The sequence below is a fragment of the Aspergillus novofumigatus genome (genome assembly GCF_002847465.1).
Source record: "Aspergillus novofumigatus IBT 16806 chromosome Unknown P174scaffold_2, whole genome shotgun sequence".
In the NCBI taxonomy this organism is placed as follows: Eukaryota; Fungi; Ascomycota; class Eurotiomycetes; order Eurotiales; family Aspergillaceae; genus Aspergillus; species Aspergillus novofumigatus.
In genome coordinates this window covers 239918-252084 of record NW_020194275.1, presented here as the reverse complement: position 1 = coordinate 252084, position 12167 = coordinate 239918, and the positions used below count along the sequence as shown (strand labels likewise).

Here is a 12167-nt window from a genome sequence, read left to right as displayed (position 1 = left end):
AGTTCGTTTCATGATGGATATAATAGTAAGAGTATTGATAGGCACCAGGGTGTTTCAACATAGCCAAGAGGCTGCTCACCTTAGCAATGTGGTTATTAGAGATAAATATATAAGCTTAACCCTGTCTATATTGTTTCTCATCCAGGCAGCAATCAAAGCTTACCAGGGTAGGATGCCTGGCCCAAGGATAGTCAAAATGTCTCCCAATACTGCCTCACTTCATTCATAATGCTTTCTGTCTCATGGACGTCCCATCTGAGGATATCAATATACATATGCTCAGAGTTCTAGACACTCTAGATCTAGTCTATGATGACATCTATTGACTTTGCGTTCGCTGCCTATCCAAGATATATGAATTTGCCTTTCATTACATACGATTTCAAGAACCAGCGCATTCTCTCAATAATGATTCTAACGGTGTGTTGCTCTCCAGATTTCCATATGCTGACTGGGATGAGCCTTTTCACTTTGACAGTGCACAAGTTATACAAGCCAGAGTGAATGGCAATAAAATGTCTAGCCTCATTACTTATGTACATCCCACTTTCTCCAGAAAGAAGCCATATTCGAGTCCTGTCCTCCGCAAACCCCAATAATTTCCCCATATCCTTATTCTCGCTTGTTCCCCAGACATCTCAAGGTACAGCAAATTGAAGACACCGGAGTAGCTCAAGGAACAGAAAATACCAATAGAATATGTTCCTTCGCCGTATTGCAAACTGTATAGTCTCTAATTCTAATATTCATACGGGACATCCTCTGTACTAAAAGCGGCCCCTTTCCTGTATTTGAAACAATCTGCCAAGATTATCCAGCTCGTCTAATATAACTATAACTATTTGCACACTCTTAGTAGTAGTGAGAGGGAGATTCATGAGATCATATATCATCTATGTTAGTGTTTTACACTGTCACTGCAGTTCTGTGTTAGTACCTCGCATAAAAAAGCGGCCTGGTTCAACCCTTCTTCATGCTCGCCTGTAGACTTGACCACATGAATGACCATCGGGGAATTAATAGACAAGCACTCTGCAGCAATGCCTTAGCCTAGCTAATTATCAATGCAAAGCGAGGATATTAAGATGCTAAAAATGGCCGGATACGAGAATGCAACATCGGAGAGTTCGCGCTATCTGCCTATGAATAGCAGCATGCGGCGAGGAACACGAGGAAGCGGGCTGCGCAATACGAGGACGTGGTGATCCCAAGGTATAAGTACACGGCTTTACAACATTCCTCCCCTGACGATAGAGCGAGTCTCAGTTAACACAGCAACAAAAACAAAATGAAGTTCCTCAGTCTCGCAGTTGCCTTTCTCCCCCTCCTGGCGGCCGCTGCCCCTGTCGCAGACCCCGAAGCCGAAGCAGATGGTAGTGGAGAGCTGGACCTTGAGAAGCGCCGATCCGCGCAGACTTGCAAGATCGTCAACGTCGATCACTATGTCAACTGCCGGTACGACGCGAAGCTAGACGCCGGCGCGATCTTTGGGTTCCCCAAGGGGGACAAACTCACCTTTGCGTGCTGGAAGCACGGCGATTGCTACAACGGGGTTTGGTGAGTTTGATAGTGAGTTATGATGAGCTGATGCTAATGAGACTAGCTCCTGGGATCAAATTACTTATCTCAAGACGACGTGTTATGTGAATGGGTACTTTACCGATAGTAATTGCTCAAGCAGTATGTTCCCTTTCCCTGGTATTTGGACGTGGCTGATGATGTTAGAAAAACTCCCCAAATGCGACTAGACCTTGACGGTGATGTCGCTGTGTGATGCTGCTAGACACCTGATATAGTTATCATGATGGTTTAGATATCACGATGGGAGTTGTATCACTACGCAAGTCGCTTTCAGATCCCTTTTCCTATACCCCGTGAATATGATGTCGAGATAGAGACAATACATGGCATTTACCCAAGCTTCTAAGATCACCAGTAATAAAACACCACGAACGCCCGTAAACGCAAAAAGTCATCATGGGTATCATTATACGAGACACTCAATCACTCCGACGACCGCAGAAGATGCCTCGCCAACCCCTCCTTGAATCTCTTTCGCCAGCCGCGACCTTTCCTATCATCTGGAGAAGGCCGGTCTCGAACCGCGCTCGTACGCGAGCTGGTCGTCTCACCATTCCCTTTGACAGCAAAATCTTGTATATCCGACCGGTCCGACGCAGAAGACATCACCGCACTACTCGCATACTCGCCGTCGTCCTCTACCGAGCTCGAGGCCGGCTCGCCATAGAATCCATACCGACGTGTCGAGTCACTCCGACGGCTAGGATAATCCTCTCGCGGGCATCTATTCACCTGTATATCATCCGAGACAAATGGCCCGGACATGGCCTCCTCCGGCAAGCAATCATTCAAACACGGCATGGAGAGCGGCTGGACGCGCGCAGTCGCGGATGATCTTCGCAGGAAGGGTATCAGGATGGAACCCCGCAGGAGCTCCTTGACGTTATTCACGACCCGATCGAGTATTTCTGGCGGGGGAGGGTCATCCCCGTGCTTGTGGAACTGCTGCATCAGCTGCTGCCGAATGTCGCAGGGGATATTAATCTCGCGCTCCCCGTGAGGGCGAATATACTGTTTTATCAGCCGGTTCCAGAGACCGGAGAGATGCGCCTTGCGGGCGACCTCGCATGTCTCGGTTTTGTGTTCGAGCCAGTGGTAGATGCGTCGGTAGCGTTCGGTTTCTAGTAAGAACTCGACGGTTTCTAGACATTGGTGCTCGGAGAGAAAGGCGATGAATGCGCCCAGGGTGTAGGGGAAGGGGGCCACATCGTTTAGGATGTCATCGAGCCGGGGTTGGAGATGGTATAGACTGTCTGATCGGTCCCTCATGGATGGTGGATTGGACGTGTTTGCACATAGTTAATGCTAGTAGAACAGCTATTTCAGTTCCTCGTTGTATTGGAGTCTTATAAAGCAATATGATTATGAGCTCCGGAGCCAATGATGAAAGTGGAGGCGCGTGCCATGGTTCGGGCGGTGGGAATCTGGGGTCCTGACGCGATGGGGCTCTCTTCCATCAATGACACGGCTGTTTTTGACTTTTTGACATAAGGTTTATAGTGTTTCGCTTGGAATATGCTGCTTCTCTTCTGGGTGCTTGGAAACTGGGGTTCATTCGACTGGTCTAGCTACTTTAGTCTATATGTAACCATCCGATCGCCCGCAAAAAGGGTCGCACAGTCATTAAACTCCCTGCGGTCATCCCTAACCCAGTCTCTATGTTCGACCATATCGAAACTTGCGTTGTCTCGTCTGCCGAAGTCAGTCAGTCATCACTGCCAGTGACGGTCTCAGAGGCCTCTTACATAGAAACTCCCGACTCTTTGACAGATGGAGAAACGGGATACGAACAATAACCGCGGTGCTAGCACTGGCGATAGTCAGTTTCTGTCAGGTTCAAGCAGGAAGAAGTAACATACACGCATCCAATAGACAAAATGCCAATGACGGCCATCTTCGTATGTCGGTCCATCTTTAGCCTCCGAATCATGAAGGCGGGCAGCAGTCCAATTGTAAAGTCGCATACCGCAGCGGCCGCACTGTACATGTAGACGACTCCCAGGAGACCATCCATGTCCATGCAATGCCCTTTTTCCGTCATTCGGTTCCAGTAATAATTGACCGGGGTGCATTCGAAGATGGTGAAGAAGAAGAAAATGGTTCCTGCGACAATGGACAGGATGGTGGCAGCACCGAGGATGCTCCGATGGAGGTTATCGACGGTGAGGCGCACGAGGGTGACGGTGATTGACAATCGCACGAGGACAGAAGTAACGACGTAGAAGAGTTGCCCAAGCCAGAAACACTGCGGTCAGTCAGTAGTGAGCTTGCGTCGCAAAAATTCATATCCACCCACCAGCATCGCCTTGCGAAAGTTCTGCGGCGATTCTTCAAAGTAAACCAGCTGCTTGCCCATGCCAAACGTCGCGCCGAGTATCGTACACGTCCCGAAACCGATATTGAAGAACTGTGTTCCAGTCTGCTCAGAATTGCCCTGTTACATGAGTCGAAGGATAGTCTTACCATTGCAGTTACCATGATATAGTCGTCGCAACCTGCGGCATGAGTCAAGCGAAAGCGAACGAAGCATCTCAAACTGCCCGTGATCAAGGAAAAAGCCAGGAATATGGCCGTGACCACCACAATTGCCTCACTCCGGCCACTCACCATGGTCGTAAGGCCTGGGAGAGAGGTAGGATATCCCGCATGTCTTCTGCGGTCGCGAAGTGTAGGAGAATATTGAATTTCGCGGAGTCGGGATCTGTGACAAGCAATTTCCAGCTCCACAGAACTTATCTATGATACGAGGTAGGGTTATTAGACGGTTCCGGCCGGATGGAAACTCTATGGATGAACCTCTTTGCTCCCAAGTCTGGGTGGTGATGCCGTGTGGTTGGATGGTTGTCGCTGCCGTTGCAACGTCGCGTTCATGACGTCAAGACTTGAGAATTCGCGGATCGGCCGAGACATAGATACAGATAATATTAGACTAGGTCGATCTGACCATGTATGCAAAGACATTTAGTGTATCGCAATTTGTAGTTCAAGTTAACTATGGTTCAGGCGAACAGCATATATATCACTTTGCTCTCCCTCCCCGCATTCCTCGACAATGGAGAAAGGACCAAGAAACTGACCGCGAGCCAGAGATGAAATACTTATTCAAGCATCATTTTTCTTGAAGATATCGTCCCATCCAGTGAAGGGGTGATCCACCTGTCAACTTTAGTAGCCGCATAATTATAACTATATCTACCAGTGATGACCTTGACCTACCACTTCCACATTGTTGCCCAGCGGATCCAACACAAAAGCCCCATAGTACTCTGGATGATACTCTGCCCGAATTCCAGGAGCGCCATTGCACTTTCCTCCAGCTGCTACAGCAGCCTGGTGAAAAGCGTCAACCGTAGCATGGTCTGATCATCAGTCAGTCGCTCTCCAGGGACGAGAGGAAACATACCACGCGCTATAAAAGCAAAGTGGGAGCCACCGTACTGCTCGTCGGTCTCTGAGATCCAGAAATCTGGATGTTCAGAGCCGAGTCCGACAGCTCCTGGGAAGCGCATCATTTCCCTGTACTTCAGCGGTGCAAGAGCCTTCTTGTACCAGTCGATGATGCTCTCAAACTGATCTTTTGGGGCGCGGATTCCCACATGGTCGATTGTGCTAGACATGATGAGTTAATGCCGATGGCAGTTGTGTCTCTGAGCTGTGTCCGAGTGCTTGACATAATCGCAGAACGCGGCTGCGGGGTTTATATAATTGTTGAATTCCATGTAGGTGTCGACGGCCAAGAAGCACAAGACCGCCACAGATGGCTATACGAGGTCTAGGTTAGGCAGCAGCGTCATATCAGTCAATATACTTCGTAGAGAATCCAGACTTCCATGGACAACGGCTCTTGTTACGAACATGAGTGCTCATGACAAACCACGGAGACGGAGCAACAGTCATAGTTTCCTTGTTGACAGACTGTCACTGAAGTTGAGAATGCCTGCGGAAGGACAGCCTTGTCTCGGCATTGATAGAATGGGAGTACAGCAGGGTAGGTTTCAGTCAGAAAGGGAACATACGATGATGTTGACGAGTCGTGGGGTGGGTGCCATCACGAAGCGAAAGGTTAAGACACCATGACACCGTATCGAATCAGGAAACTGACATGTCTGGATACTTTCCAGCCCTATCAAACGATAAAGCGCGCTGCAACTGCCAACTATCGCCAAGATCGATGATCCGTACACGAAAGAGTCAATCATATAGAGATGTTGCTCTCCTTTCAGACTTCGAGGACAGACAGCTTCTACTATTCGCAACTTTAGGCTCAATCTGATATTCAGAAAAGTCATGAAAAATCCAGACCCGAGGTACATGACTGTTGTACATAGACTTAAGCGGATGACCGTCGTGGTAGCCTTGCGCCTCATGCGCGGGGCAAGAGACTTGAGCCAATAAGCTGAAGACGGATGACTCGCTGCATGCCACTAGTCAAGATCAACATGTCCACTATCAGAATGTGCTGACTCCGAGAGCCATCTACAAGTTATCGGATATATGCTGGAGTATGAAACCATGACACCACGACACCTGTTCACGCTGCCGGTGGAGCTCGTCATTGAGATAGCTCAATATCTCTCATCACCGAGTGTGTCGGCTTTGGTTCGCACATGTCACCGTGCATACGACCTCCTCAACCAAGTCCTCTATTCCGTGCCTGTCAAACGGCTCTCCGGCGTCCTTGCATGGGCGAATTGCGCGGAGAAGCAACGGACCATGCATCATCTTCTAGATCACAACCTAATCAGCGTGTTGGAGGTTAAACACCACGCCCTTTGGTACGCTTGCTCAGCTGGCTCCGTTGAGATCGTCACACGGCTTTTGGACAGTGCTCCAGATTTGCCAGGTGATTGTGGCCCAATCCTCTCCTGCGTCGCGGGAGTCAATCGGAAGCAGATCATTATGATGCTTCTGTCTGCCGGCACGGACTTGGCTAGGTACGACTTTGGCCAGGTGGGGGAGCTCCTCAGTGGTTGGGCCCCGGAGGACCTGGAAGCCCCCCGAGCTCTCGTCAGACATGGCCTCGATATCCATCTGGTTGACTCCGACGGTGATAATCTGCTGCACCGGGCCGTCAAGAAAAACCTACCGATCGCGGACATTGCGTTCCTCCTGGACGAGGGACTGGACATCAACCACCGCAATGGCCTCGGCCGGACTCCACTTGTCGCTGCGATCGCGATCGAGGACAGCGCTCTGACCGAGAAGCCGGACATAGTGGAGTTGCTGCTACAGAGAGGAGCAAGGACCGGCCTTCCAGACAACCGGTCCTGGTATCCTCTGCATCAAGCGGTTTTCGACGCGAAAACATGGGCTGTACGACTGCTGGCGCAATATGGCGCCGATCTTGAGGCTCGGACTTCCTACGGCGAAACACCACTTTATATGGCCTGTAGCGTCTACTCGCAATGTGAGAAGGTCATCAAAGCACTGTTGGACGCTGGGACATCTCCGGCCGCTCATGTAACAGGACGCCGGGGAGAGAAACGGACCCCGATGCACCTAGCCTTAGCGAAGCGCGACCCAATCCGCCGCGGCATCCGCGTACGGTACCTGTTTGACGCCTGGATGGCCATGTCTCCGGCATTGCCGCCCGCGGATGTTGTCTTTGTCGCGGCGGCGGCACTGGGAGAGGTGGGTGTTTTGCAGAAACTGCTAGTCTCCAAGACGGTAAACATCGAGGGAGCGGACGGGGAACAACGGCTCTGATGGCTGCTGCGGGCGCCGGTCAAGACAAGGTTATTGAGCTTCTCCTCCCGCTTGGAGCAAACGTAGATGCGGCCGACGGATGGATTGCACGGCTTTACAATACGCCGTATGCTCCGGCACCCAGACCACTATTCAACTTCTTCTCCCACGATCATCGAGGGCTTGGGTTTCTTGCAGGTCTTCTGCATTGCTCATTACGTGCGCAATAGTGTACCAGCAATCGCCCGACGTCCTTCGCAGCCTGCTCGAATGGAGACGGCATCGGCATCCACAACAGGAGATCGATTGGAAAGAAGTGCTCGCTTACCTCCTCCACGATGCCGACATCGTGGACAAGGCTCGCATTATATTCGAATACATGGAGCCCGCTGATTTACAACCCTCAGAACACATTGTGCCGCTCATGTTCTTCATTTACAAGGGGTGCATTGACATTGCGCTGGAAATCATCCAGCAAGGGATTGGGCTGGAAGGACGTGTCGGGGACTGGACGCCGTTAAGGATGGCCGCTTCAAAAGGTGAATTGGCCGTCGTCCGAGCGCTTGTCAACGCAGGGGTCGATTTGGAGGTTCGATCAGACAAGGACGCGGGGACAGCGCTGTCTCTGGCCGTTGTCAACAATCACAGGGAAGTCGTCCAGTGTCTGCTGGCAGCTGGGGCAAACACGGATGTACCTGCAGGTGACCCGGCCGGGAGATCGGTTTTTCTACACGCCGTGTTTCATGGATACCTGGACATCGTGCGCTCGCTGCTTGCTGCTAACGTGGATGTCAATACCTGCGGTGGAGACAACAACCATACGGCGTTAACCTGGGCCGTTCTAGGGGGCAAGCTTGAGGCGGTACGTCTGCTTCTAGGCTATGGGGCCAAGGAACAGCTGGAGCGCAGTGGCAAGGATGCTTTATACTGGGCTATGCATGACGGACGTGAACGTATCGCTGCCTTCCTGGTAGACGCAGGAGCTCCGGTTGACGAGATCGATCGCTATGGCCGTACCCTTCTTTCACAGGCCGCCAGTCGAGGACGGACGGCCATCGTCAGAATGCTCCTCGACGAAGGGGTCAGGGTCAATTTGCCTGATCGCCATGGACGCACCCCATTCCTCATGGCAGCCTGTCGAGGACACTGTGAGATTGCTCGGCTGCTGGTAGAAAAAGGAGCGGACATGCATCAGAAGGATTACTTTGGTCGCTCGGCGCTGTCACTCGCTGCAGATCAAGGACACATTGAGATGGTGAGATGGCTCGTAGAGCAAGGGGCAGATATAAATGAATGCGATCAGATCGGTCGAACGCCGTTGTCCTGGGCAATGCAAATGGACTCAAGCGAGGCGGTTGAAGCACTGGTGTTGGCTGGTTGCGATGTGCTCAAACCGGACCATTATGGACGAACGCCATTGCAATGGGCTTCCAGTGACCGATGCATCGCAAAGCTCTACTGTTCTTTTCCAATATAGACCAGGGCTGCGACATCGTCTCCAGTCATGAGCTGAGACATGTCATAGGCTGTATGCCGGATTATTCTGCTGCCACCGGACGACATGGAAAGGAGTAGAAGAGCTGGTGAGTACACAGCTCGTCGACTATCTCAATCCATGTCTCGTTCTAGACTTCCCCTTGGTGTGCAGGACTTGGCATCAGCTTAACTGTGAGACGTCGGCAAGTGTCCGCCGAGGTAGGAAGAGCCGGCAGTGTTCGTTTCAGCACGCCGTCCGCGGTTAGAGATAGTCTTAAATTGTCAATTCAAAAAGCACAAAACAAACCTTGTCCAGAGTATGCCGGCACGTAGTCAGGGAATATATGCCGATTCTGTTAATAGGATTGTTGATGCCTCAAAAATCAGTGAGTTTCCAAGTGAAACTAGCGCATCGAGCACAAGCCATTACATCCTAGGGCCATTCTTAATGCAGGTACTCTCCTTGATAGGATGAGCCAGTAATACCAAGAAGCTCAGACTGAAGATACCAAGACGCTACGATATATAACTCCTTTTTGTGCATCTTGGCGGAAGTGTAATCACGGGAAGAGTTGCTCCATTCAGCCAACATGAATGACAGAAAGAGAATCCAGACCGTGACAAATCATGGCACCAGTGGAGATCTTTTCCTGTCTTGTTCTTTCATGCCGTTGGGAGTGGATTATGGTGGATCTTCTCAACGGCCAAGAAGCAACCTGCCAGTGTCGCGCCGAGGGGCGACAAGTCTGAAGATTCAGCATTTAGGGCAGTTCAACACGAAACCAAACCCTGCGAAGTGTTTGTTTCAGTAAGCCCATGGATCCATGCAATGCTTTACATAACTCGCCAGATTCTGTATCCTCACCTTCCAGAGCATGTGAAATAAGCAGAGTTTGAAGAATTCCCGAGGAGATCAAGCCTATTTGGGCAGTGGAGACCCTGACGAGAAAGGGATATTATCCCCACTTAGTCTCCGACACCGAGAGAATCTTGTTGATCCCATTGATGGATACGAGACTGTAGTTACGTAGCGCTCACGATGATTTGTCCCTGCTTGTTAAAAGACCCCCTGACTACGCCGGAGTAGTCCAACAGTCCGTTTTAGCGCAGGCACAAGATTCCCAGAGAAGAATACGGTTGTGCCTCGACAGCTAAACACAGCCAATGAAGAGGATCGTCGACTGTCAGACAGGGAGATCCCTCCTTTTCGATCGGCATTACTGTCAGGACTCTGCAGATCGCTAATTTGCCCAGCATGATGCTATGCGCACGCTGGACCGGTCGATGGGAATTTTTTAGCTGGCGTGCTGCCCTCGTGCTCCATATTTGACGACCGTCTCAGGCCCTGAAAAGCTTCTGTCATAACTTCAGAAAAATCGTATGATTTTTTCTCTTCTCTGTCCACAGTTAATATGCTTGTTCGTCGGATATTGATTGCGGCGGTTGTCGGCGCAGGGTTCACTGCTGTGGCTTCGGCTGCGCAATCTAGCCTGCCTCAGTGTGCGGTATGTCCCCGCAAATTGCTGGATTATTTGAGAGTGGAGGACTAAGAGGAGTAGGTCTTGTGTCAGGAGCAGGTCCTTGCATCCAATGTGACAGCATGCAGCTCTTCGGATGGGCTGTGTCTTTGCGGTGACACAACATACCAGAACGCGCTCAGCACTTGCGCCTCCGCGAAATGCACCGTCAGAGAATCATTACGTACGTCTAACCGCCATGATCTAGGGTCCAAGCTGACTTCATAAGTTGCAAAACGCCTGGGCGACCGAGTATGCAATGTCCCTGTCCACCAGGGCCGCCCCCAGGTGGAAGCTGCCACACTCGTCCCTTTGATCCTTGCTTCGATCTTCTTCTTTAACCGAATGGCCGCCAAATCCATGGGCCTGGCCGGTGGTTGGGGATCCGATGACTACACCATCATCGGCGCTTATGTACAATTTCCTCAGGCAATCAGATTGACAGGACCAGACTGACCATCTGCAGGTGCTAGCGGTAGCCATCTTTGCCGTCAACATCGCCAGTAAGCTATCCCAACGATTGAGCGACCTCATATGCTAATCTAGATTCAGTGATTCAAGTGGGCTTCGGCAAGAACATGTGGGATGTTATCCCCATGGACAACATCACAGAAGTGTACAAGGTAAGCCTCTGCCGTTTGTCCCTTAGTCCAACTGCCAGCACACTCACACATCATCTCAGCGCTTCTTCGCCTTCGTCGTATTATACAAGACGCAGATCTCCCTAGCCAAGATTTCCGTCTGCCTCTTCCTCCTGCGAATCTTCCAGACCCCCACGTTCCGATACACGACGTACACGATCATCGGACTCAATGCTGCCATTGGAGTTACATGGGTGCTTGTCGACTCGCTGCGATGCAACCCAGTCCATCTTGCATGGGACGGCTGGGCAGGAGAAACGCCGGGAACATGCATCGATTTCACCAGCGCGACATTCGCCAATGCTTTTGTCAACATCGCCGTGGATACTGTCATGGTCCTGATGCCTGTTTATGAAATTTCGAAGCTCAACCTGTCTGGAAGAAAGAAGCTTGGTGTGGGTGTCATGTTCGCCATGGGTCTAGTGTAGGTGTTCCTTGACATTATTGTGGATATCATCTAATTGACGTACAGCTTGACGGTCGTCGCCATTCTCCGTGTCGTGGTCTTCTATCTCAATCGCTGGGGGAAGAATCCTACCGGTTGGTGCTCTGATCCTACCATTCCCTCCCAATAATACTAACCAATCTACTACAGTGGAACTGCAACCAATCGTCCACTGGTCCGTCATCGAAGTCAGCATCGCCGTTCTCTGCGCCTGTCTGCCCACCGGCCGCGCCATGCTCGCCCACTTTTTCCCCGGTCTGCTGGGTGGTTCCTCCAATAAATCGTACCCGCAGCCCACCACACCCTCTGCAAGGGCTCTGGGTCCCAGTCGCCAAGGACAGAGAAGTCAGATTGCCAAGACGATGTCGTACTCGGTTGACTATCAGACCAAGCCTCAAAAGAGGGACTCGAACAGCTTTGTGCGGCTGGTGGAGTTGGACCCTCCGAAGGAGGGGGGTGTACGGTAGCTCGTCAAGAGCAATATCGGCTTAATTCATAGGGTTCCTGGATTCATTTCAAGGTTTCGATTGAACACATTTATGTACCACAAGGCTGTCCATTAATGCATACGAACAAAATACCTCATCCTCCAAGTGTAAGGCTTAGACATCATGAAGTGACTCTATCACGTAAACAGAACTACTGAACTCACCTAATTTCGAATGCAAGCCCTTGTCCTCCGCATCATCGTCATCCAGGATCTTGGATCGAGTCGTTTGTCCAGTATGGAAAGGCTGAACGACCGCAATTCGTGCTGTGGTCGGTGGGAAATCAACTGTGGGAAAGAAATCGGCAGGGCAAAGGTGGACCTCTACACGATAC

General features: G+C 50.9%; 6 protein-coding genes across 6 annotated transcripts; 3 read left to right on the top strand and 3 right to left on the bottom strand.

The window, feature by feature from the left end:
- The first annotated feature begins 1263 nt into the window (after positions 1–1263).
- Positions 1264–1917, top strand: P174DRAFT_400905 (putative MBL2-like secreted peptide). The gene is made up of 3 exons (XM_024823918.1): positions 1264–1557; positions 1604–1680; positions 1726–1917. Exons 1-3 carry the CDS (start codon positions 1289–1291, stop codon positions 1746–1748), a joined length of 369 nt encoding a protein of 122 aa, XP_024684951.1. The 5' UTR covers positions 1264–1288; the 3' UTR covers positions 1749–1917.
- Positions 1918–2004: 87 nt separating this feature from the next.
- On the bottom strand, positions 2005–2850 carry P174DRAFT_417398 (regulator of G-protein signaling domain-containing protein; the record flags this gene model as incomplete). The annotated part of the gene is made up of 1 exon (XM_024824599.1): positions 2005–2850. One exon carries the CDS (start codon positions 2848–2850, stop codon positions 2005–2007), a length of 846 nt encoding a protein of 281 aa, XP_024684950.1.
- Positions 2851–3149: 299 nt separating this feature from the next.
- P174DRAFT_383604 (uncharacterized protein) lies at positions 3150–4313 on the bottom strand (the record flags this gene model as incomplete). The annotated part of the gene is made up of 5 exons (XM_024823169.1): positions 4045–4313; positions 3878–3988; positions 3441–3826; positions 3327–3391; positions 3150–3268 (listed from the first exon to the last, which is right to left on the bottom strand). The coding sequence occupies exons 1-5, from the start codon at positions 4189–4191 to the stop codon at positions 3150–3152; spliced, it is 828 nt and encodes a 275-aa protein (XP_024684949.1). The 5' UTR covers positions 4192–4313.
- A 301-nt stretch (positions 4314–4614) lies between these two features.
- P174DRAFT_77007 (uncharacterized protein) lies at positions 4615–5345 on the bottom strand. Its single transcript, XM_024832456.1, has 3 exons — positions 4985–5345; positions 4798–4940; positions 4615–4737 (listed from the first exon to the last, which is right to left on the bottom strand). Exons 1-3 carry the CDS (start codon positions 5196–5198, stop codon positions 4684–4686), a joined length of 411 nt encoding a protein of 136 aa, XP_024684948.1. The 5' UTR covers positions 5199–5345; the 3' UTR covers positions 4615–4683.
- Positions 5346–6093: 748 nt separating this feature from the next.
- Positions 6094–7287, top strand: P174DRAFT_417395 (Ankyrin repeat protein; the record flags this gene model as incomplete). The annotated part of the gene is made up of 1 exon (XM_024824598.1): positions 6094–7287. The coding sequence occupies one exon, from the start codon at positions 6094–6096 to the stop codon at positions 7285–7287; it is 1194 nt and encodes a 397-aa protein (XP_024684947.1).
- Positions 7288–10154: 2867 nt separating this feature from the next.
- On the top strand, positions 10155–11903 carry P174DRAFT_400898 (uncharacterized protein; the record flags this gene model as incomplete). Its single annotated transcript, XM_024823917.1, has 8 exons — positions 10155–10247; positions 10302–10443; positions 10489–10673; positions 10726–10762; positions 10812–10882; positions 10942–11324; positions 11373–11440; positions 11496–11903. 8 exons carry the CDS (start codon positions 10155–10157, stop codon positions 11810–11812), a joined length of 1296 nt encoding a protein of 431 aa, XP_024684946.1. The 3' UTR covers positions 11813–11903.
- Between the last annotated feature and the right edge of the window lie 264 nt (positions 11904–12167).

Coding starts and splice junctions, on each gene's coding strand:
- P174DRAFT_400905 (XM_024823918.1), top strand. CDS start 1,289: ATGAAGTTCCTCAGTCTCGCAGTTGCCTTTCTCCCCCTCCTGGCGGCC. Junction 1,558..1,603: donor GATTGCTACAACGGGGTTTG/GTGAGTTTGATA, acceptor TAATGAGACTAG/CTCCTGGGATCAAATTACTT. Junction 1,681..1,725: donor CGATAGTAATTGCTCAAGCA/GTATGTTCCCTT, acceptor TGATGATGTTAG/AAAAACTCCCCAAATGCGAC.
- P174DRAFT_77007 (XM_024832456.1), bottom strand. CDS start 5,198: ATGTCTAGCACAATCGACCATGTGGGAATCCGCGCCCCAAAAGATCAG. Junction 4,941..4,984: donor CTTTGCTTTTATAGCGCGTG/GTATGTTTCCTC, acceptor ACTGATGATCAG/ACCATGCTACGGTTGACGCT. Junction 4,738..4,797: donor TGGGCAACAATGTGGAAGTG/GTAGGTCAAGGT, acceptor TAAAGTTGACAG/GTGGATCACCCCTTCACTGG.